The sequence below is a fragment of the Medicago sativa genome, chromosome 2 (assembly GCF_051527215.1).
Source record: "Medicago sativa cultivar Bolivia chromosome 2, Bolivia_mono, whole genome shotgun sequence".
NCBI classification, from domain to species: domain Eukaryota; kingdom Viridiplantae; phylum Streptophyta; class Magnoliopsida; order Fabales; family Fabaceae; genus Medicago; species Medicago sativa.
In genome coordinates, this window is record NC_140750.1 from 6,260,108 (window position 1) to 6,284,672 (window position 24,565).

General features: G+C 33.9%; 2 protein-coding genes and 1 non-coding gene across 3 annotated transcripts; 2 read left to right on the plus strand and 1 right to left on the minus strand.

Annotated features, from left to right (window-relative positions):
• Positions 1-213: 213 nt before the first annotated feature.
• On the minus strand, positions 214-1,095 carry LOC146943972 (transmembrane protein, putative (DUF679)). The gene has a single exon (XM_085742310.1). It carries the CDS (start codon positions 942-944, stop codon positions 309-311), a length of 636 nt encoding a protein of 211 aa, XP_085598436.1. The 5' UTR covers positions 945-1,095; the 3' UTR covers positions 214-308.
• A 6,509-nt stretch (positions 1,096-7,604) lies between these two features.
• Positions 7,605-7,708, plus strand: LOC146943973 (U6 spliceosomal RNA). The gene has a single exon (XR_015029602.1). It is a non-coding gene; the product is annotated as a U6 spliceosomal RNA (small nuclear RNA).
• Positions 7,709-20,401: 12,693 nt separating this feature from the next.
• On the plus strand, positions 20,402-24,104 carry LOC146943974 (uncharacterized). The gene is made up of 2 exons (XM_085742316.1): positions 20,402-23,034; positions 23,340-24,104. Exons 1-2 carry the CDS (start codon positions 20,439-20,441, stop codon positions 23,729-23,731), a joined length of 2,988 nt encoding a protein of 995 aa, XP_085598442.1. The 5' UTR covers positions 20,402-20,438; the 3' UTR covers positions 23,732-24,104.
• Positions 24,105-24,565: the final 461 nt, after the last annotated feature.

Below are 24,565 nucleotides of genomic sequence, written 5' to 3' on the forward strand. Positions count from 1 at the left end.
TTGAGACAAATTTAATTTGAATACTGTGTGATATAGATTTTGCAATGAGATTAAATTGAAATATGGTGTTACAACTTACGAAGTTCCAATAGTAGGTCCAGATAAGGGTCAGAGCCTTTATGATTTATGGGTCTCTTGTAGGATGTCTTGCCTTGTATTGCAAAGTAAAAGTCGATTTTATGAACCTAGATTAAATAATGCACCTAGATTAAATATATATAATCTGTTCCCAACACAGTAATTCATTAATCAAATACATTATTGAAATCGGATACAACCATAAACATAAAAAAGATCTCAATTATTAATTAACTTGTTGAAAGAGGGAAGCCAATTCCATGTCTCTCAGTAGGAAATGCAACAAAAAGCATGCTGCAAAAAACGCCAATTGCCACAGGCAACGCCGTGAGGATTTCTTGTATCTCTTTTGATGGTTCTGGAAAAAAGCAATTCACCACATTCTGATCAAACAATGCAATTGCTGCAAACACCAGAATTGACATCACCGCATGCATGAAATCTATAAACTGTATGCGATATTTTGCAGCAACTTGAGGTGGAAGTTTGGTTGATCCATCAATGACCCACAAACCTTTGAAGGTGGCAAACCCATAACAAATATTCCCCTTGCTGTCTCTAATGCTATCAGTAAAGTTTAGCAGGAAGCATGATGCACCACATAGAGTCACAAGTACAGAAGTCATGGACTTGCTGACAGAGTCACAGTTGCCAACATTTGTAAAAATTGGTGACAAAAGTTGGAATGCAAGAACAGTGCCTGTAGGTAGAAGGTTTGCCAAATGCGCCGTGCTCTGAAATGTCGAACTTATAGCTTTCTGTACCAGGCTCCTCTCTGCCTCTGGAACCTCCGCATTCCGCAGAAGTGGAACCTTTTGTTCATCGTCATTCCTAGAGTCATCATCGATTTCTAAATTGATGTCCATTGCGTATACAACCTCCTTTCACCTTCCTTTAATGTTATGTTTTGTTTTGATCACTTTTGTATATGCAGCATATGTTTTTTTGTTGATAAGGTATATCTATATATAGCTCAGCATAATTTTGAGTGAAGGGAAGGGAGGGTTTGACATTGCTTGCAAGAAACACAAACATAAAACTTGGTGAAACAGCTTTCAATATATTCCTTAAATAGTACTAGTTAGTTTGAGGAAAGGTTGTAAGAGGTGTGTTTTTTTGTTTTTAAAATCATAAATGATGGATATGAATCTAAATGCTTACGGTGGAAAGTAAGATAAGATAAATTGAATCATGGGATCCTCCTCGTCTTCAGGCTGAAAGTATATACTGTCCAAAGTTACACGCTAATTGCCATCTTTTTAGAAGCACTTGCACGGTTAATAGTAAGAAGTAAGAACAATAAAACCTAAAACTAGTAATTATTATTGAAAATTGCTGTTCACACATTAGAGAAGGCTGAGACACACATGTAAAATACGCTTTTGCCCCCTCGGCAGTTAACTGCCGAGGAATTTGAATTCCGGCTGCAGTTAACTGCCGAGGAATTCCTCGGTAGTTAACTGCCGAGGATTATGTTTCGTCAGATGAAACAGGAAACCTGCTCCCCCTACACACTATTTTCATCAACTTCCATACCATTTCATCCATTCCTCCCCAAATTCAATAATTTTTTTCCATCAAATCTTTCCCCCAAATGATTCAAGCATCAAGAATAGGAGCCATCAACACACTCTAGACGTAAAAAAACAGGTATTGAGCATTTTAATCGATTTATTTTTTGGTTATTGTATGGGTATCTACGTCAGTTACGTAGAACTCTGGCATGGGGAATCTCGGTAGTTTACTGCCGAGGAAAACCTCGGTACCTTACTACCGAGGAAAACCTCGGTAGTTAACTACCGAGAACACTTAGGAAAAAAATTTGGTGCGAAAAAATGGTAGCTACTGCCATTTTTTCAAAAAAAAATTTTCTTTGTTTTTTTCTTTGTTTTTTTTGTTTTAGTTCATTATGGCATTGATGTTTATGCATTAGTTAGTTGTTAATTCATATTTATGTGTTGTTTAATTATAGTAATGACCGAGAACGCGGAAGATGTTTCGGAAGAGACAAAACGTAATTTTGTCCAAATTTCCGGAGATGTCAAGCCGCCTAAGGTTGAAGTCAAACCAAACATTGAACAAGCTTCTAAATATGTTAGCCCCGGTGTCGTCCCACTTCAAGCCCACGAAGTGGACACGGCTAGGTTTTTTTCTGACGACATTAAGTTTCAAGATAGAGAAGTATTGCTTGGGTGGGTACGTTGTCAAGCAAATAAGGCGGGATTTACAATTGTTACACAAAGATCAAGCTTGATCCATCCAATATTGCGCCTAGTGTGTGAAAGGAGTGGAGCTCACAAAGTGCCTAAAAAAAACCAAAGCATGCGACAACGGGCTCAAGAAAATGCGGGTGCTTGTTCGTGATTAGTGGATATCAAAGTACGCAAACAAAGGAATGGGGATTGAACATTCTTAATGGAGTTCACAACCATGCGATGGAGCCGGCTTTAGAAGGACACATTCTTGCCGGTAGATTAAAGGAGGATGACAAGAAGATTGTACATGACTTGACCAAGAGCAAGATGCTTCCAAGAAATATTTTGATACACTTGAAGAACAAAAGACCACATTGCATGACAAATGTGAAGCAAGTGTACAATGAACGTCAAAAAATATGGAAGGCAAATAGAGGTGACAAGAAGCCGTTGCAATATCTAATCTCGAAGTTGGAGGAGCACAACTATACTTATTACTCAAGAACACATGGTGAAAGTAATACAATCGAAGATATCTTTTGGGCTCATCCAACATCCGTTAAGTTGTTTAACAATTTTCCAACGGTTTTGGTTATGGACTCCACCTACAAAACCAACTTGTATAAGATGCCAATGTTTGAGGTAGTTGGGGTAACTTCGACCGATTTGACATATTCGGTTGGGTTTGGATTCTTGATGCATGAGAAAGAGGAAAACTTTGTTTGGGTTTTAAAAATGTTGCGTAAACTTCTTACTTCAAAGATGAATATGCCTAAGGGGATTGTTACCGACAGAGATGGGTCTTTGATGAAAGCGGTTGGAATTGTTTTCCCGGAAAGTTATGGTATGAATTGTTACTTTCATGTGCAAGCAAATGTTAAACAAAGGTGCGTCTTAGATTGTAAATATCCTATGGGAAAAAAGGATGGGAAAGAGGTGAGTAATCGCGATGTTGTCAAGAAGATCATGAGGGCATGGAAAGATATGGTTGAATCGTCCACTCAAGAGTTATATGCAAATGCATTAGTGGAGTTCCAAGATGCTTGTAGTGATTTCCCACCTTTCCTAGCCTATGCCATGACCACCTTGAATGAAGTGAAGGAGAAAATAGTGAGGGTATGGACAGACCGTGTGTTGCATCTTGGTTGTAGATCCACCAATAGGGTAGAATCGGCTCATGCTTTGGTGAAGAAATATTTGGACAATAGTGTGGGTGATTTGGGTACTTGTTGGGAGAAAATACATAACATGTTGTTGCTTCAACACACTGCGATACAAACAGCCTTTGGTCAGAGCGTTACCGTGTTGGAACATAGATTCAAAGATGTCACTTTGTACTCCGGCTTAGGTGGTCATGTGTCTAGATATGCTTTGGACAACATTGCTATGGAAGAGTCACGTTGTAGGGAAACGTTGTGCATGAACAAGGAAATTTGTGGTTGTGTTCAAAGGACATCTTACGGCTTACCATGTGCATGCGAAATTGCAACTAAACTCCTTGAAGAAAAGCCAATTTTATTGGATGAGATACACCACCATTGGCAAAGGTTACGCATGGGAGAAGAAAGTAATGAACTTGGTTTTTCGGTGGATGATGAGTTGAAGGGTATTGTAGAACGTCTCAAGAAACTCCCTTTCCAAATGAAGCTTGAAGTCAAGGAGGCTTTGCGGCAATTGGCATTTCCTGAAACCACCATGATGTCTCAACCACCACAAAAAGCAACAACCAAGGGAGCCAAGAAAAAAGTGGACATTGCGAGGTCTAAAGGAAGAATTACATCCACTAGCCGGATCCCTTCTTCTTGGGAGGTTGTTGATTCCCAAAATCCGGATAGTCAACCGTCACCATCACCACCAACATCATCATATAAAAGGAAAAAAGGTGCTCGTCTTGGTAAAGCACCAATTTCCCCACTTCCACCACCTTCTCGGTATCCAAAGCCTAAGGCTATCCCGGTTATGAGGCCTATTGATTATATGTCACGCTTCATGCTTCCATTTATTGAAAAAGTGGTGGATGTTATTGGCGATGGACATTGTGGATTCCGGGCTATAGCCGAGTTCATGGGCTTAACCGAACAAAATCATCTCATGATTCGTACACATCTTATTCAAGAATTAAAAGATCATAGAGATGATTATGTTGAAGTATTTGCGGGTGAGGATCGTTATAACTACATTTTAAATGGCTTACATCCTCCCGCAAATACAAAAAGTTGTGCACATCTTGTTGATAAGTGGTTGACTTTTCCGGACATGGGGCACATTGTTGCCAATTATTACAAAAGGTATGTGGTTGTGTTGACAAATCTTGAACTTGGTAACTCGGAATCTTTTTTTCCACTAAGAGGACCACCACCGCCGGGTAAGCAAAAAACTCCCATCATGTGCCTTGGGGTAATTCCTAATCACTTTGTGCTTATTTACTTGAGGAATGGTTGTCCACTACCTCCATCATCTACGGAGTGGCACAATCACAAGAAACAAGATGCGGTGACTTGGGAAGATGAGTATTTGGATCAACATGAGTTGTTCCGAAAGCTCATGGCTATTGAAAGTGGAAACAAACCGCCAAAACCACAAAAGGAATCAAACAAAGCGGCGCCTATTTTGTTGGACACTCCCGAAAAACCAAAGCAACAATTTGAAGTTATTGCGGAAGATGAGGAAGATTTTATGTCACTTGATCTTCTCCAATCACTTGACAATTAACAAGGGATTTGTTTTGTCGGTGTTAGTCCTTTTTTTTGGTAGAAATTACACCGACGTATATTTTGGGGTCAAAATTGTAATGCCAATTTTTTGTGGCCAATATATAAGTAACATTATGTAATTGATATTGATATATATGATAATATGACTTTTATTTACTTGAAACTAGTGTAATACTTATTTATAGCTTATTAATGTTTACGCATTTGATTTATTCGTTATTACATTCCATTTAATTTTGTTCTAATCTATGATTATTTGGTTAAAGCTTTTGTCAAGTGAAACATGTCAGAGGTTGCAAGAATTGAAGGTCGTGTTAGGTATTGCTCGTTTAAAAAGACGGTTAAGGTTATGATAACACCGACGGACTCTATTGATGATTTGAAGACACAACTTAACACTTATTTTGAGCATCTTGGTGAAAATCAATATACACGTCACTTGTCTGCTCTAATGCCAATGATAGACCTAGGAGAAGATAGAGATGAATTCGCATGGAAAACGGCAAGCTATATGCCTTGGCTTATTAAAGACGATAGCGACGTCAGATTTATGTTTAGGAATATGGTGGAAAATAATGTATTATATATATATGTTCGTTCCATATGCAATTGTAATGAATGTAAGTAGGGATTTAATTTAATGATGTGTAATGATGTGTAATGACTTGTAATGTGTTGTTTGATTATGGACACTATGTTCCGTTTTGATGAATTTCAAACTTTTGTGTGGTTTGAACCAAATGTCGGTTTGATTTAATTATGGACATATGTAAAAGATATTGTATTTTTCTTGTTTATGACCGAGTTTCATTGTTGTATAATTTGAATTGCCTATGGAAATGCTCTGGTGAAATTACAGGTCAAAACTGGCCTAAAAACGGCTTGGTAAGGGTTAGCATTAATGCAGGACCTGCTGTCTGCATAAATGCTTTCCTCGGCAGTTAACTACCGAGGAATTCCTCGGCAGTTAACTGCAGCCGGATTTCAAATTCCTCGGCAGTTAACTGCCGAGGGGGCAAAAACGTATTTTACATGTGTGTCCCATCCTTCTCTAATGTGTGAACAGCAATTTTCATTATTATTTTAACTTTGTAAGTTATACCAAAATGTCATGATGTCACCTCCAAAAAAAATTATACTCCAACATGTGGTTTGCGTTGCCTTAATTTTGTAAGTTGTCCAACGTGTGATGTGCGTTACCTTTAAATTATCAACGTTTTAGTAATTGGTGAGTTTGTTGAGTGAACATTTTTATAAGATTAAACAACTAGGAACTGAACCCCAAGGATTGTCTTAGAAGTAAGGGCTTGAGACTTAAAAGTGTGTTTTTATCTAGGTCTTAAATTTTAAAGTATTTTACCTGACTTCAATTGGACTCCACTAATAGACGGTGAAATTGATTTTCTGAATAAGTCGACCGGTTCATCGGATTCGGTGTTTCCAGCAAAACAACTAGGAATTGTTTTTTTGTTTTCTTTTTAATACAAAAGTTTAGGTGAGTTGAGAACTTGACTTTTTCATATCGTATACGTTTCAACATGTAATTTTTTTTTTATCTTCATTTTTTTCCTTTAAATTTTCTCTATTTGTTTGAACGTGTAGCAAAAGTTGCCTCTGTTATAGGTTATATCTAACGGTTGAAGCTTAACGTTTTCTTTTAATTTCTTCTTCTTATTATCATTGCTTGTACGGCATCATACCTCTCTAAAATATAAAATATACAGGTGGAAAAAACGATTATTGAAGCATGCATTTAATCTTTTAGCTACATGAAATTTTCCATTCCCATGTTTTCCTAGTACTTTTATTAATTTGACAATACATATTTTTCTTTTTATGGTAATTTTTATGCTGATTTGATCTTTTGATTGCTTTATATCAGAGAGATAAAGGTTGTGTCCAAAGAAAATATTTTCTCATATTTTTAAAAGAGAAATGAAAAAAAATTAGTTCATCATTTCTCTTTTTCGTCAAACGACAATTATGGTTACCAATCCACAATTTCGTCTAGAAACATGCCTTACAAAACAACTGGTTGGACTCATATGTAGATTCAACCCTCATGCGCGTGATGGTTACTCAATAGGTCCTTCAAAATTGCTCACATTTACATATACAAAACTTCGATATAAAGTTACGACCCGATTGGTTGAGCAATTTAAAGGACCTATTGAACAACCATCTATGTTGGTCACAAGCTTTGTCCAACTTCTTTTAAGGGGGCAACGTTTGTGTTTATTTTTCACCCTACTGGTTTCTCATGCATCATCCTATAGATTTTGAATTATAGAATCCAAAAGCGTAAAACACACTAAAAATCTTCCTAAACCCTCCATTTTCTATTTTATAATCCAAAACAGGTTACACAAGAAGGTTGAAAGGTTGGAAAAGAAACACTCTTCCATTTTTTCTACCAGACCTTTATGAACTTTTACATTTTGAGTTGTATTTGTCCCATTTTTCCTTTTACTAGTTTTTTTGTTTGTTACAAGAGGGAAACATTAAAAAAAGAAACCACAGAGGGGAAGGAAAACTAAGCGCGAGCGAAAGAAACTCTCATGGCATCCTCGAGAAAAATACGGTACGTGTCATTAGGTGAATCATGGAAGATAACAACGTTGTTTTGGAAATATCTGATAAAATTAAAACCATACATCGAAGATTAACATTGTCATTCTGCAAGGCTGATGCACACAAATTGAGAAACTGCTCCAGACTTTTCCTTATAGTGGTTTGTTTTAGATAATTTTTTCCTTTTAAGAAGTAAGCTTTGTGAAATATATAGGTGTAGTGAAAAAAGTAGAGGTGCGGTAAGTCGCTCCTCTTTCCAAGCGTTTGTTTGGCCCATTGTTATTAATGACTTTAATATATGGAAGGAACTATTCCCACCTCAAAATTATTCAGATGTACACATCCAACAACAAAAAAAAAAAAGTATACTGTCGAACAAAAACACTGTAGTTTCTATACCTTCAAAACAAAAATTGTTATACACTTCCAAAGTTATTCAGAAGGGTGGCCAAAATTGTTTTTTAACTTAATTGTTGTCTTGTTGCTTTGTTAGGCCTATTGAACAATTAGAGCGCTCTTATTCTTTTTTGAATTTGTGCCCTAAGTAGGTTTATGTTTTTTGGACGTGAAAATTTGACGTGGATCCATACTAGACATAAGAGTGGGTATTGAAGTTATTGACCGTGCAATTTACTATCAATTTTTTCTTTCTTATTTGTTACTTTGCCTTTTTAAAAAGTAAATGGACAAACATTTAACTAAATGTTACCTCTCTTTACTTTTTTGCTATCTAAATACTTTTTTTGTTTTCACTTATTAATTTGTTTTTTTGTATATATTTACGTATTTTCTCTTGCATGTAAATGATATTTTAAGTTATAGATGTATGTGTTGTTCATGCTATTATGACTGTCACAAATATTTTCAAGTCCCCGAAAGATATTGTAGTTGGACAGACACATAGTACACTATAGACTAGACTATACTGAATGAATCATTGATAGTAGTTCGTGTGATTAGTAATATAATGTAAATAAGATCATTATAAAACAATTTGGATTTGATTTGAGGGCATTTGTCATTTCAAAACCACATATGACATAGCACTATTTTATTTAATCAACTTTTGTCGGATTAATGGACTTCAACAACCTCAACTAAAAATCTTATTCTATTGCAAAATCTCGCGTAGCTAGCTAGTACTATACTATATTGATTAATTTTACAGCCACGACAGTTTGATGAATGACTCCAAAAATCATATGATTTTTTGGAGCAATAATGAATTTGTGAATTCACACACTATGCATATGTTAATCCGATAAACCATGCTTATGTAAAATCACGTGCTAGCTTCCACAGATTATTCATTCTTTAAAAAAAAAAAACAATTATTTCAACACAATGAGAGGGGACAAAAACTATTCTGAAATGGAAATTTTTAATGACTATTAAAAGGTAATTTTAAAAAAATATGTTATGTCATAATTTATTGCAACAATGAAAATCAAAATGGAATTGGACCTCGCCGGACCTAAGATTTGTGTGATATGAGTGGTGGAAGAGTCTTTGAATCTACGGTGCATTCAAACAATAACTTCCTTCTTCTTCGGTGAAGGTGTGATGTACTTGCAAACATTTTGACAGTCAAATCAGTAAATCTTGTTAGGTAGTGGTAACTGATGTAAAAATGAGTGTATCTGAATTGAGACTATGAGTCAGTCTTTATAGTAGAGAATTAAAGTTTCTGGCCTTTGTATCGTTACATGGACAACTCTCTCTTAGAGATATTTGTGATCATATTAGGGCAAGTTATCATATGATTTGGATTGAACGATTAAGATCTCTCCACACGACCTTGATCCGTTAGTTTTAGATACAAAAGGATCTCTATCGAGAATTGACATTAGCCAAGTCCGAAACAGGAACAAAAGGAAACAACTATATACACTATATGTTTTCAAAGCTTGGGTTAATTACCTCAATACAAACCATTAGGCCCTCATGAAAAACATATTTTTAATGTCAAAATCAATTATGCAATTTCCATAAAAATTATGGCTATTCATAAATTTATTTAAATGAAAATTATTGTGAAGTGTGTGATTTATTTTCAAGAGAGCTTTTTCTAGTACTCACATAAAAGTCCTAATACAAATAATAAACAAAATCTCAAACTAAAAAACTTGAACATTCTTTTCCGTTTTTTGCATTGTTCTTCTTCTAAGACTTCTTTTGTTGATCATCAAAATAAAAATATTTATGTTAAGACATATATTCACAATTTCAGTTCTTTAAACTCCTCTTTGGTCGCTCCACAAGATAACTCACTATTTGTATCTTGTATTTAGATAGGTGAACAACAATAAAATGTAATGATATTAAAAAAAAATCTTTTTTTTAATGGCAAAATATATTAAAAAAAAATCTAATATAGTGGTGAACACCTATACAATATATGATATTTAAAAAAATATAATATAATTTTTTTTAAACAAAAAAATAATATAATGATGTGTTATTTCAGATTATTGTGTTACCCTGCAAAATTATTGGCACTTGAGAAAATGTAACTTGAAAGACTCTGATTTTTTTTTCCTTATGAAACTTGATTATTAATGTTTTAATGCGTAGGTTGATGAAAATTGGAGATGGGAAACTGAATAATTTTTATCATGCTCCATTTGTCAAAATAATTTCATCATTATCATCATAGTCCAATAGTATTCTTGTTTACTCCTCTAAAATCTATGCCTTCAAGATTATGAGACTCATGCTTTGCTTCAACCATGCGGACCCTGATGATCCTTAATTGTTTGTAATATTATTGGACTTATTCACTTCATCAGCAATAAAGCTTGCAATTATAGCACAAGGGGGTTGAAAAAAAATGTAAATAAAGCTTCAAAATCACTTTATAACCCACGTTTCAACTACAGTTTTTTTAATCATGAAGAGGGAAGGTGCCAAAGTGTGATGAGTTGCATGGACCGTAAAAGTTTAACCAATCTTTTACGTCAAAAAATGTTCTCTATGTTGATAGTCATAAAATGTTCTCCAGCACAAACAAGCACGTTGATAGACCAATAATTAACCTGTCAAAATCATGAAGGAGAAATCGTGTCCCCTCTCTAATAATTGACACCCTGAGCTTTTTTGTTAAATTGGTTCCACTTTCTGATTCTAGTACTAATTGGTTTGTTTGTGAACTTTTTCCTTAATTTGAGGAATAGGTGGGCAAACCCACATTGATGTATAGTGTGTTTGTGGTAATCTTACTTTTTTTTTTTTATCAACAATGGTAATGATATATATATATATATATATATATATATATATATATATATATATATATATATATATATATATATATATATATATATATATCGGAAGTAACTCAATTATTACAAAACTGATTTTAAGGTGAGAATTGTCTCTCTTGTAAATTTATATGCATGTCACATTTCATCTAATATGAGACTCTTAACGTACGTTTTTATCGTTAAGATTGAACAATTTTGACATGGTCATTGTGGCTCAATAATAGGTGGCATGACATATCTCAAATAATCAGAATTAAATCTAACTCAACTTTTACAAAACTTGAGGAATACTTTATGAATTTATATCTCACACAAATATATAGTTTTATGTCTTTCTACAAAATTTTAAGCACATTTTAATAAGAAAATGCAGTGGAAAAAGCTATGTTCACATGCTATGTTATGCAGTTATGCCCAATAATGGCTAAGGTGAAGACCCCAGTAATAATATTGGGGCAATAATATTCTCAATTAATAGAAATGACTTAAATTAGGAATCAATATTCATATTACACTTTGAAGGGTTGATTTTCATTTGTCCTTGTTTCCTCACCTATCATTTTCTCTTCATTTTTTGTTTATGTGTTTCCTTTTATTATACCTTGACAGTTGACAACAAGACCTTAACCTTTGGAATAGCATCATTAACATGAAAAGATCCAACAGCATGGTTTTGTATTGTAGCAGTAGTGTTTTGTAGAGTCAATGGCCATGCCTCTAGGCCTGTACCACTCAATTCCACTTTACCTCGTGAATGGATCAATAGATCATAGGAATGTGATAGATACTACTTTGCAAAATATACAAAGTAAAGGACATAAACACCGTGGGTATGCGTCCATCAATCACTAGCTGTAGCTACTCCAACTTGGGAATGGGATGTTGTCTCTTATTATTGAATCTTCTTAGTTGTGATGAATGATGATAAGTTGTATCCGATCCGTAGCTAAATGTCTTTTAATACCAGGTGACACTCCTACGTTCATTGGTAGAAGGAAAAATCATAGGCGTCACCTTATCATTTTATGGGGTACCTATATTTTTTTATTGGGACGCCTATGCTTAGGCAATTAGGCCAATGCAATTGTTTTAAATTTTGAAAAATTATTTTTTTATTTTCAAAAGAGTATATCAAAATTAATTTATACTTTAATTGATTAATGATTTTCTAAAATATTTAGAAGATTTCATTTTTGTTAAAAAATGGTTGGTTTTGACGAAACACAACTCAATATTTTAAAATCAAATCCGATCAACCTTTAAAGATAAGCAAGTTGATTCAGGTTGAGCTATGAGATATAAGATAAATTTAACATTTAAAAAACAGTAATCAAATTATATTCTACAAAAAAATGCAACACTAGACTAATTTCTCTATTCTAAAATTCCAACACTTTAAGTAAACTCCTTCAAAAAAAAAACTTTAAATAATTGAAACATTTAATCTTTTTACCAAAATTATTTTGCTTTTAGAATGGATTCGAACTAGGAGTTAGACTTTGAGGGTTTTAACACCGAACATAATTTTTTATATTAAATTTATTTTTAAATATTTCTCCATAGTAAATATTTTTTAAAAAATATATACAAATATAAATCATTTTACACATTATGAATGTGTTAAATATTTGATTATAGGAGGGACGAGACAATCGATATTTTTAATGCCTTAAATATTTTGATAGAGATGTGGTGTTCAGTCTCTTGTTGATCATAAATTATTGACTAATTTTTGTTTTTTATGTTCGGTTTCTTGTTGATCATGAATATTGGCTCATCTTCTTCCGATACGCTCCCTTGACTCTCCAAAACATGCACATACACACAAATGCTATCAATATATGGAGGCAATGATTACGGGGAATTTATTTTTGCAACCCAACCCATGTGATAGAAGATTAATGCAATGTACGATACATAATAATGCAATCCAAATAAACACGTTTTCTTTACCGTAGAATTTGAGTATTAGCTAGTTAGGCACTTCCCATTATGGAACAATTCACGACCCCGACCTTTCTCTTTGACATAAGAATATGGCATCAACATCATTACTACATGTTTGTAGAGAGACCTTTATTCATCTCCATGACAAGTATATTTGAATTAACATAGACCATAGATTCAAAATAAAAATACAATGCATAAAATTAGCTTGCTATTTAAATCATTAATCGTACACTCCTTCAATTCCCTAACACTAGGTGACACATCAAAAAGTTTCAAATCGAAATTGCTTGGTTCTTTCCATACTTGTCAAAAGATTCCTAATCAAACTAAAGCTTGATTAAAGAATCATAAATAAAGTAACAAAGACAAGTTATAGAGGGTTGGTGTCGGTTTAACTTTGTTGATAATGATATAGCCTTCCTCTGAAAGGTGGCACTACTACTAGCGGTAGTGCATAGAATATGCATTGCAAAAAAAGTGCTTTGAACACATTATTATGTTAAGCTATGCAAATCAATGGATTAAGATCTTTCCAAAATCTCATTTAATTCGCTAATCATTCACAGTAGTAGGAAAACAAGAGGGTACCCACCAAAAGAAGAGAAAGTTAAATATTTCCCCATAGTGGCTGCCAAGTACCCCTTTTTCATACTACAATTTAGATAGAGGAAAGTAGTATGTGACACTAGGAAAAAGTGGGCAAATGGTGGCATAGGGGAAAGTTACTAGTTCTATATTGAAGTAGAAGAAAATGACAACAATGTATGTTATTTGGAATAGACTCAAATGGGTGGATCCACCATTGCCTTTAACTCCCCTTTTGTGTCTCTGTCTAGCTTAATATATATGGATTAGGGCCATAAATTTGCATCAAAGTTTGTAAAAGAAATGATTTATAGGCCCACGTGATGCAGAACGGAAGCAAGGGTTAGCAAGCGTAAACCTAAAGATAAATAGAAAGATTGCAAGCGACAAAACTATCAAATAAGGGTTTTAGAAATCAACCAGAATTGAGAGAGAAGTCTCGAATAATTTTATTGAATGAAAAAATGTCTCTTAGGCTGCATAAGTTCTGTTTAAATACTAAAAGAAATAACAAACTCGTATGGGCCAAAAAATAACAAACCGAAATAAAATATAAAATTCTAGAATATGCTGAAATATTAAAAGGCAGTTTAGGGTCTTTAGATGACCTCAAATGACTAAATTAACCCCTGCATCATGGCAAAGCAATGTGTTTTGTTTGTGAGGTCCGGGGCTTTCCGAAAAGGTATAATTCAGGTCATTCTGACACCAGATGCAAAATCTGCACCATTCCGAATGAACCTTTCTTGCATATCACTTCATCTTCGATCCCTGCAACCAGTTTTTCTATATCACCACATATGTTCTTTGATTTGGAACTCCACCGTATAGTTCATATGAAGTTTTATTTATCACTTGAATCAACAGGTGGTTTAACCCTCCAAATTGTTTAGGTCATTCTATCTTTTTATTTTCTCAAAACCATTGCATTGAATTTTCTATTCTTTGACACGCCTTGAACTAGAATAGTTTTTTAATATAGTTTTTTTTTTTTTGGCTTTTTCATATATATATTTTTTCATATGAAGCTGGTTGTTGTGTACACATAAAAAACGTATTTCTTCAAACATTTAAAAATTATTCACAGATGTTTTATCAATAGAAAATATTCAACTAGAAGCACAATTATACAAGAAGGAAAAAGAAATAAAGGAGAACTATCAAATTTAACGTATTTGGACACTCCATGTTTTTTTTTTTGAACAAGCCAAAATGGAATATATTAAAATACCACAGGTGGATCATCTCGCACAAGATGTGCAAAAGAGAACACCCATCACAAACAAAATTTAGTGCAACCGAAATTCACAAGCTAAAACGAATAACAGAAGAAAAAAAAAACAAAAAGCTACACCAGCACACCCATGCACAATAAAGGATGTTGTCCCCAGTCATTAAAACTGAAAACAAAGCTGGGCATATTTGCCTTAAACCAATTAAAAGACATAATCTTGACCCTTTCTGCTAAACGATCCGAAGTCATCAGCTTATGCTGAAAAACCCTGTTGTTTCTTTCCTTCCATATAACCCAGACACAAGCATGCCATATTACTGTCAGAAAAGAATGAGTAGATCTCGATAAACCTGCCAACTGACCAAAATGCTGAAAGTGATCACCAACTGTCGCTGGAGCTATGAAAGAAATGTCTAACCACCGATAAACGTAGTGCCACACTGAACCGAAGACTTCACATTGGAGAATGAGATGTGGCGCTGTCTCAGAAGAACCGCACCCCCCAATACAAGAAGTGCCATCCTGATGAATGATTCCCCTACGTAGAAGGTTATCTCGAGTTGGAAGTCGATCACGAAGAAGCCTCCACGTAAACACAGAGACCTTAAGAGGAACCTGCCTTTACCACACAACATCGTACCTGCCCCGTTCTAGAGAATTGTCCGCTTTTGTAATGTACTGATAAGTCCCCTTTATGGACACTCCATGCTTACATCCACGTTTTTACAACAAAATATTGTATTATTCAATTTGTAACTTATATGAGAAGAAAATTGCAATCTCTCTCGCACAATTTTATACAGAAATATTGTAATCACTCTTACCTTATGTAGATCTGAACTTTATATTTGTCAATTACACACCTTATGCTTAAGATAGATTTTATTTTTGTTCAATCTTTGTATTTAAAAAAAAAATAGAAAGTTTAAGAAACGGATTTTTTTTGGGTTTTTTATCATTTTTGTTTTGTAGTGTGTGATTTGAACAAAAGATGTGAATCCAACGAGTGGAATAGAGTTGTTCACCAATTTTAAAAGAGTTAAACTAGAGCTAAAAAAATAATATTCGTATAAAAATACAGTCTAACAATATCATATTTTAGTCGAGTTTCAAACCGAATCAATTCTTATCGAGTCGAGTCAAGCTTTACGGAGTTTGACTCAACATGGCTAATTTCATTTCCAGTCATATCTACATACAATATTGTAGAAGATCCAAACATGTTGGACAAATTTGGATTGTCTGTAGCACTGCACACACTGTAGCAACACTAAAGTCGTGAAATTGAAGTACAAAGTTTCTCTATTATAGAAGCATTGGCCTTGCATTTGCTTCTCTGTAAGCAAAACTGTTAGAAATCCAAACACTTGCTGGAAATACTGTATTCTTTTTCATCCCATGAAGAAAACAACGAGAAACCTCTTAATAATATTTTTTGGTAACACCTATTATAATCTTTTATTCCTATTATTATATGCAATTTAAATTTAAATTTGAATTGAAGCACATTTATTGAATGCATAATTTTAAATTTAAATATCTCTAGTTTATTTTGCATAAATTTCGATTTATGTCTCCCCTGATTTTATTTTATTTTCTTTGTTTTCTCTTCTTTTTATTATTAACGACGCATATAGAATTATATTCTTAAAAAATAAAAAATGAATTAAAATAACTGAGATTTGGTTGTGCCACTTCCAAGTTCCAATTGTGCAAAGCAGTCAAAATCATGCATGCCATACTTAGAGTGTATAAGGGAATACTTCAGCCATGATTTATTCTTTTCCCCTTATATAAATCATTGCATATGCTTACTCAACGTTCGATCTACGTAACCAAATGTTTTTCACTCCCAACTTTCAACAACAAGAGGCTTTTAAATAGATAATTTTTTTTTACTCAAGCATGCATGTAGTATATCAGCATAAATAGTGATACATAATCATGGGCAGACATCATTTAAAAAAAGTAAAATCATGGGCAGACAAAATGTGGTACTAAATGTTAGGCCACACAGTAACATTCAAGCTTGTGACTAATTAATACACTTGCCATAATGGTGGCCAGAAGCAGGTCAAATACTCATTCTAAGATCTCTCATTTTCTTCTTCTGTTTGCAGCCGGTGACGTGCATCGATTGATCTTCAAAACAGTATTTGCCAACTTATCTCTGTTCACGTAATCAAAGAAAATACTCATGACTATCATGTAGTATTAAAACGAGAGCAGTAATATTTTACACACAAAAAGTTGACACCATTTACAAGCATCGTATACAAACATATTCAATTAAGTGTTGATATAATCAATAGAAAGAAACATAAATTGATAAAAATTTAAAATCATAAAATATACAATGTTTGGTTTCAAATTTTGTGTTAAAACAACATTTTTGCTTTTTTTTTTTTTTGTTTTTTTGTTTTGAAAATTACATTTTTGCTAATACTACGTACGTACTTATCAGAATGAATAATGTTGTAATTTACTAAATTAAGAATACAGACAACATATTAAAACTACAACATTATTTATGGAATTACTGGTGGTCTTGTATGTACCCTCTTGCTTCATTGTTCTATTAATATAATATTTGTTATTCAAACAACATGAATTAAGATTTTTTAAGGATGAATTAAGAATATTTAATTTAAAATCTTAACTACTCTGAAGTAAAATTACTTTTAGAAATGTCTAACTAAGGGTATAATTTTTTTTTTTTTTGAAGGGAACTAAGGGTATAGTTATAGTAACTAAGGGTATAGTTATATACAATGAATATGAAAAAAATTAGACCTATTAACGGGGAATATGAAAAACCCAAACCATTGAAAAATTGTTTAAAAACTCGTAAATATTTTTAATTTTTTAAAGACATACGATCATTAATTTTTTAAAGAGTGTCGGTTAAAACTTAAAACTCTACTAAAAAAAAAACTTAACATTCCGTTTGAAATTTGACTGAAAGATAACCATATTTCCTTTTTGGTTCTAACCGAAACATATGCTTGTATTAAAAACATCAAATTATCTAAACACGAGCCCGGATTTTCCAAATGCCGAAAAGAATCCATTTTCCCAAGATGAGGCAATAACATGTTAAGGAGATTGCGTAGCAGCAATGCTATTGCTCGCTTTTCGGTGTTCATGTATTAAGGTCTTGTGTTTAGTTCACGTTCTTTTGGAAAGGATCAGCAACTTGATTATGCTTAAATATCACCATGTTGTAAAATAATATTCCCTCCTTACCAAACTAAGAGGTTATCTTTAGAATTACTATTAGTAGCTTGTAAACGTTAATTTGTGCCTTTAAAATACAAGTTAAAAAGTTGATTATAAAAATATAATCTTTAAAATTGTACATTCAATATTTTAAAAGCTTAAAATTTATCTGTTTAATATAAAATTTATGTTTTAATTCCTGTTTTACCTCGTTAACTTGTGTCAATGAACAATTGGATTAGAGTACGGGGGTTGCTGAGCCTTAAATCCGATAATTATTTTTGCTTCAAAACTGATTAAATTCAACACTTCATCTTCTTAGTCAAAAGATTAGAAAGAATAATAGTTGGAGGGACAAATTTGTGTCAAATTTGAGAAGAGTCGACATATTTGTGGCACATTTGAGAAGAAACAGAAGAATTGATTGATTTATGGTATCAATAGTTAAAGGGATCCTTGGTCAAAAAAAAAAAAAAATAGTTTAAAGGATTCAACATCTTATGAGTTTTTTTAACTCTTAGAATTTCATTTTGAGACAACTCTCTCTTATATTTTTATTGTATTCTTACCATCTCTATTGTTGTTGGCTAATAAAAAAAAGATTGTCGCACAAATTTTCTAGAAATAGTTGTACATATATCACCCTTCCAAATGTAATTTTGCACAAAATAGGATATGATTCAAATATATTGAGGTTTACCATTTTGTACTTATGCCATCTCTCATGCACACTCCACAAATTTTGGTAGAATTTTACTAAGTTATTTAATAAAAACACACAAACTTTTTATATATGTAAAAGAAAAACAATTTTGATAGGACAATATCATCTAAAAATACACTAACATAAATAGAATATCAATGTCGATTTGGGTTTACTGATGGCTAACAAAAGTGGAAGATTTTTAAGTCTATTATTCCCTGTATTTTCTAAAAAAGATTAAATAAAAAACCATATACGATCTTACAAGTTATAAACATTTTCACTCTCAAAATGTGAAGTTCTATTACACACATATACATACAATCAATCATAATCATATTCTATTTTATGGCAATTTATATATGGGAAATGTTAAACGGTGCCCCCGGACCTGTGAAGTTCAGATACGAGATACGATACAGATACGATACTGCACCGATACGCCGATACAGAAAAATTTCAAAAATCAAGATACGATACGGCTGAGATACGTTAATAAAAAAAATTATATAACTAAATGTACATTATAATTATAATCATTTTTTTAATATGTAAATATATTAACAAACAAAAGAAATCAATCATAGGCTCATAGCATATCAACATAAATACAAATAATATTGACGATAAAGAGAGTGATGATTAGTCCATTACATACACATAATATCTCAAAAAAAGCGTCATCAGTGCTATACTATATCCAAAAGAAACATTGTTAGTGTTATACTATATCGATTCAAAAAAGAAGCACTATATTCAAAAAAGAACACATCAGTACTCAAGAGTTAAGTTATTTTAGTTAACATTAATTGGAAAATATCGGGGCAGGTATCGGTGCTGGATAATTATCGGATACTCACCTGATACGTATCGGGAAGTATCGGATAATTATTTTTTTTAAAATAAAATTTAATTTTCGGATACTTTCCTGATACGTATCGGGAAGTATCAGGCAGGTATCGGTGCAAGATACGCAGGGGATACAATACGTCATCGATTTTGAAGTATCGGGGCTTCACATCCCCGGGCATTGGTGAAGAAGCAAATATAGTATGTATTGCGTTGAAAATTGCGTTGTTAATCCTTTAAAAGTCAACAAAGTGTATTTTTCAATTTAAAATTTTCTTTTTTTGGTTTCCTTAACCAGTGTCCCAGGAGCACCGGTTAGCATGACTCTATATATTCATTTTTAGTAAAATATTTTTACAAATTACTACTCCCTCTGGTCACTATTATAAGCAAAAAACTACTTTTTAGGTTCATTGAATGAGTGATGTATGTGGTGGTCATTAATATAGACCACATACATCATTTATTCAATGAACCGAAAAAGTACTACCTCCGTTCCATAATATTTGACACAGTTGACCTTATTACGAATGCTAATGCATAATTTTGACTTAAATATCTTGAATAATATATTAGAAAAAATTATCAAAATTTGATATTTTGAAAATACTCATCGAGACAAATCTAACGACATCTTACATGATATTATTTATCTTTGTATATTAGTAGAAAAATATGGTCAAAGTAAGTTACGTCAAAATTACACATTTTCAAATGGGTTATATTTTGCGGGACGGAGGAGTAGTTTTTTGTTTACAATAGTGACCGGAAGGAGTATGACAAATTGTGATTAGATTCATAATTGATCCACTGTGAATAGCAATTAAAACTTGATTTTGTCTTAATGGAAGTGTCTAGTTTACAATTTAAATGGAGAAAAGCAATAATGCAATTAAATGATGCTCTAATCTCAATAACACTGTCGCATACCATCAAATCAACTCACAGTCCTTTTATACTGAAAGAAGACACAGCCAAAAACCATCACCAATCACTACCATAGTTTACTTATACTATGCCAAACCACAAACAACAAAACCACTTCAACCATTAACACAAACACTCTATTCTTCCACAATGCTTCCTCTTCTTCCCTTTCTCCTCTTCCTCCTCCTTCAACCACTAACCATTCTCTCTCTCAACCAAGAAGGTCTCTACCTACACCAATTCAAACTCTCCTTAGACGATCCATCCTCTTCCTTATCCACATGGAACAACAACACCTCAACACCTTGTACCTGGTCAGGCATAACCTGCGACCCAACAAACACAACTGTAACTAAAATCAACCTCTCCAACTTCAACCTAGCTGGTCCATTACAAACCTCAACTCTCTGCCGTCTCACAAACTTAACCACCCTTATCCTAACTAACAACTTAATAAACCAAACACTCCCTTTAGATATTTCCACTTGCACCTCCCTTACTCATTTAGACCTCTCTAACAATCTTCTCATTGGTACACTCCCTCATACACTACCACACCTCCCTAACCTCCGTTATCTTGATTTAACAGCAAATAACTTCTCAGGCTCAATCCCAACCTCATTCGGAACATTTCCCAAACTAGAAGTGCTTTCACTTGTTTACAATCTTCTAGAATCTTCTATTCCACCTTCACTCGCAAACATTACCTCTTTGAAAACACTCAATCTGTCATTTAACCCCTTTCTACCTTCTCCGATCCCTCCGGAGATCGGAAACCTAACTAACCTCGAAGTTCTATGGCTTAGTTCATGTAACCTTGTTGGTAATATTCCTCATTCGTTTGGAAAATTGAAGAAACTCAGTGTTTTTGATCTTTCTATGAATAATCTTGATGGTTCTATTCCGAGTTCGATTGTTGAAATGACAAGTTTGAAGCAGATTGAGCTTTATAACAACTCGTTTTCCGGCGAGTTACCGGTGGGAATGTCGAATCTTACTTCATTGAGGTTGATTGATATTTCTATGAACCGTATTGGTGGCGAAATTCCTGATGAGTTGTGTAGATTACCACTTGAAAGTCTTAATTTGTTTGAGAATAGGTTTACCGGTGAATTGCCGGTGAGTATTGCTGATTCGCCGAATCTTTATGAGTTAAAGGTTTTTGAGAATTTACTCACCGGTGAGTTGCCGGAGAAGCTAGGGAAGAATGGTCCATTGATTTATTTTGATGTATCGAATAATAAGTTTTCCGGTAGGATTCCGGTGAGTTTGTGTGAGCGTGGCGCGTTGGAGGAGTTATTGATGATACATAATGAATTCTTCGGTGAGATTCCGGGGAGTTTAGGGGAGTGTCGGACATTGACGCGTGTTAGGTTGGGTTTTAATAAGTTGTCTGGGGAAGTTCCGGCAGGTTTTTGGGGTCTGCCACATGTGTATCTTCTTGAGCTTGTTGATAACTTGTTTTCTGGTTCAATTGGTAAGACTATTGGTGGAGCTGGGAATTTGTCTCAGTTGACTTTGACGAATAATAATTTCTCTGGTGTGATTCCTGAAGAGATTGGATTGTTGGAAAATCTTCAGGAATTTTCAGGTGGTAATAACCGGTTCAATTCTTCATTGCCTGAGAGTATTGTGAATCTTCATCAGCTTGGGATTCTTGATCTTCACAAGAATAATCTTTCTGGGGAGCTTCCAAAAGGGATTCAATCTCTTAAGAAACTCAATGAGTTGAATTTGGCTGGTAATGAGATTGGTGGGAAAATTCCTGAAGATATTGGAAGTATGTCTGTGCTTAACTTTCTTGATCTTTCTAATAATCGATTTTGGGGAAATGTTCCGGTGAGTTTGCAGAACTTGAAGCTCAATCAGATGAATTTGTCTTACAATATGCTTTCTGGAGAGATTCCACCTCTCATGGCTAAGGATATGTATAGGGATAGTTTTATTGGTAATCCTGGTTTATGTGGCGATTTGAAAGGTTTATGTGATGTCAAAGGGGAGGGTAAGAGTAAGAATTTTGTTTGGTTGCTTAGAACTATTTTCATAGTTGCAGCTTTAGTTTTAGTGTTTGGTGTGATTTGGTTTTACTTCAAGTACATGAATATCAAGAAAGCTAGATCTATTGATAAAACCAAATGGACGTTGATGTCGTTTCATAAACTGGGTTTTGGTGAAGATGAGGTCTTGAATTGCCTTGATGAAGATAATGTCATAGGAAGCGGATCTTCCGGGAAAGTTTATAAGGTTGTGCTTCGCAATGGGGAAGCTGTTGCTGTGAAGAAGATATGGGGTGGGGTCAGAATGGAAACCGAGAGTGGAGATGTTGAAAAGAACCGATTTCAAGACGATGCTTTTGATGCAGAGGTTGAAACTTTGGGCAAGATCAGACACAAGAACATTGTCAAGCTATGGTGTTGCTGCACCACTAGGGATTGCAAGCTATTGGTTTATGAGTATATGCCAAATGGTAGTCTTGGTGATTTGCTGCATAGCAATAAAGGAGGGTTGTTGGATTGGCCAACTCGGTATAAGATAGCTCTCGCTTCTGCAGAAGGCCTCTCTTATCTGCATCATGACTGTGTTCCTCCTATTGTTCATAGAGATGTCAAATCTAATAATATCTTGTTGGATGAAGACTTTAGCGCAAGGGTTGCAGATTTTGGGGTAGCTAAGGCGGTCGAATCCAATGGGAAAGGAACTAAGTCCATGTCTGTCATAGCTGGCTCTTGTGGGTATATCGCACCAGGTTAGCTGATTTCATGATATTCTTTCCACTTTTTGATGACTATGACGTACAATTATGTGGTACTACTTGTGATTAACTCATAATCACTGCATTTGTTGATTACTTGTATTATACTGAATAAATTAAGCTTCATATGCAATTTATTATCAAATATTTTCTTTTTTTCTTTGCAGTGGTATTATTAATACATGATTTTATTAACACCTTCTGATTGTCTTTTGAAATAATTATCAGCTTCCAAGTCTTAGAGAGTGAGAATATATTATTTTGGAGCCAAATTGACACGCAATTGTTACCTTTTGCAGAATATGCATACACACTTAGAGTGAATGAGAAGAGTGACACATACAGTTTTGGTGTTGTTATCCTCGAGTTAGTCACCGGAAGGAAGCCTATAGATCCTGAATTTGGGGAAAAAGATTTGGTTATGTGGGCATGCAACACCTTGGATCAGAAAGGTGTTGACCATGTTCTTGACTCAAGGCTTGATTCTTTTTACAAAGAAGAAATTTGCAAGGTCCTTAACATTGGCCTAATGTGCACTAGTCCTCTTCCAATTAACCGGCCTGCAATGAGAAGAGTGGTGAAGATGTTACAAGAAGTAGGCCCAGAGAGCCAAACAAAGTCTTCTCAGAAAGATGGAAAGTTGTCCCCTTATTACTATGATGATGGATCAGATCAAGGAAGTGTTGCTTAATTTTGTTAAAGGGTTGAGATTATTTGATTCAGAAGAGGAGGTTAGGGAGTTCTAACTAAGCTTTTCTTTTTAGTTATTAGTACTTATTAAAGTGTCAACTTTCCCTCCAAGTTTTCCACTCATGATTTGTTTGACAAAAGTTGAAGTATCATGACTAGAAGTTGATATTTATTATCCTGTAAAGTTGGTCGACTTCAAGGCCCTCCCTAGTTAATTTACTTTGGGTTTGCATTAATATCTCTTATATTCAGAAGGGTGATATTCTCACTGTTAAAAAGATGTGACTCATCTCTGGGAATATGTAGTACTAATTTCAGATAATTTCAAATTTCATAATAGAAAACTGTCCCTACATTTGGAATCTGTAGTTAAACCATGCTCAAACGCTGATGAATTTTTGGATGTTTCCAGTTTAAATTCTTTGACTGCCATATACGTGAAAATTTACATCTTGCAGTGCTATCAGATATGTGCTGGGTACAGCTATGAGAAAAATGAGTTAATGAGGTAGTTAGGCAGACACTGCCCTTCCTGGTCCCTTGTTTAAATGCAGGTTCCATCCATGTGTGTTGATAGTAGTAGTCTACTAGTACTACTGTATTTTTGTGATTAATGCTACTGGGGTATATAGATATTATATTGTCAAATGATTAGGGGTATCACAGTGTTATTTTTGGCTGAATTCAGCTGTGTGAATTTTGCCAATTATTTGGTCAATTCTTATTTTGGCCGGTGGTTAGTTTTTTATGACAACCATTCAATTGTTTAATGAAAGATATGTGAATTTATTGGAAGTTTGATAATGTATTTTTGTGTGATGGACAACTCTTATTA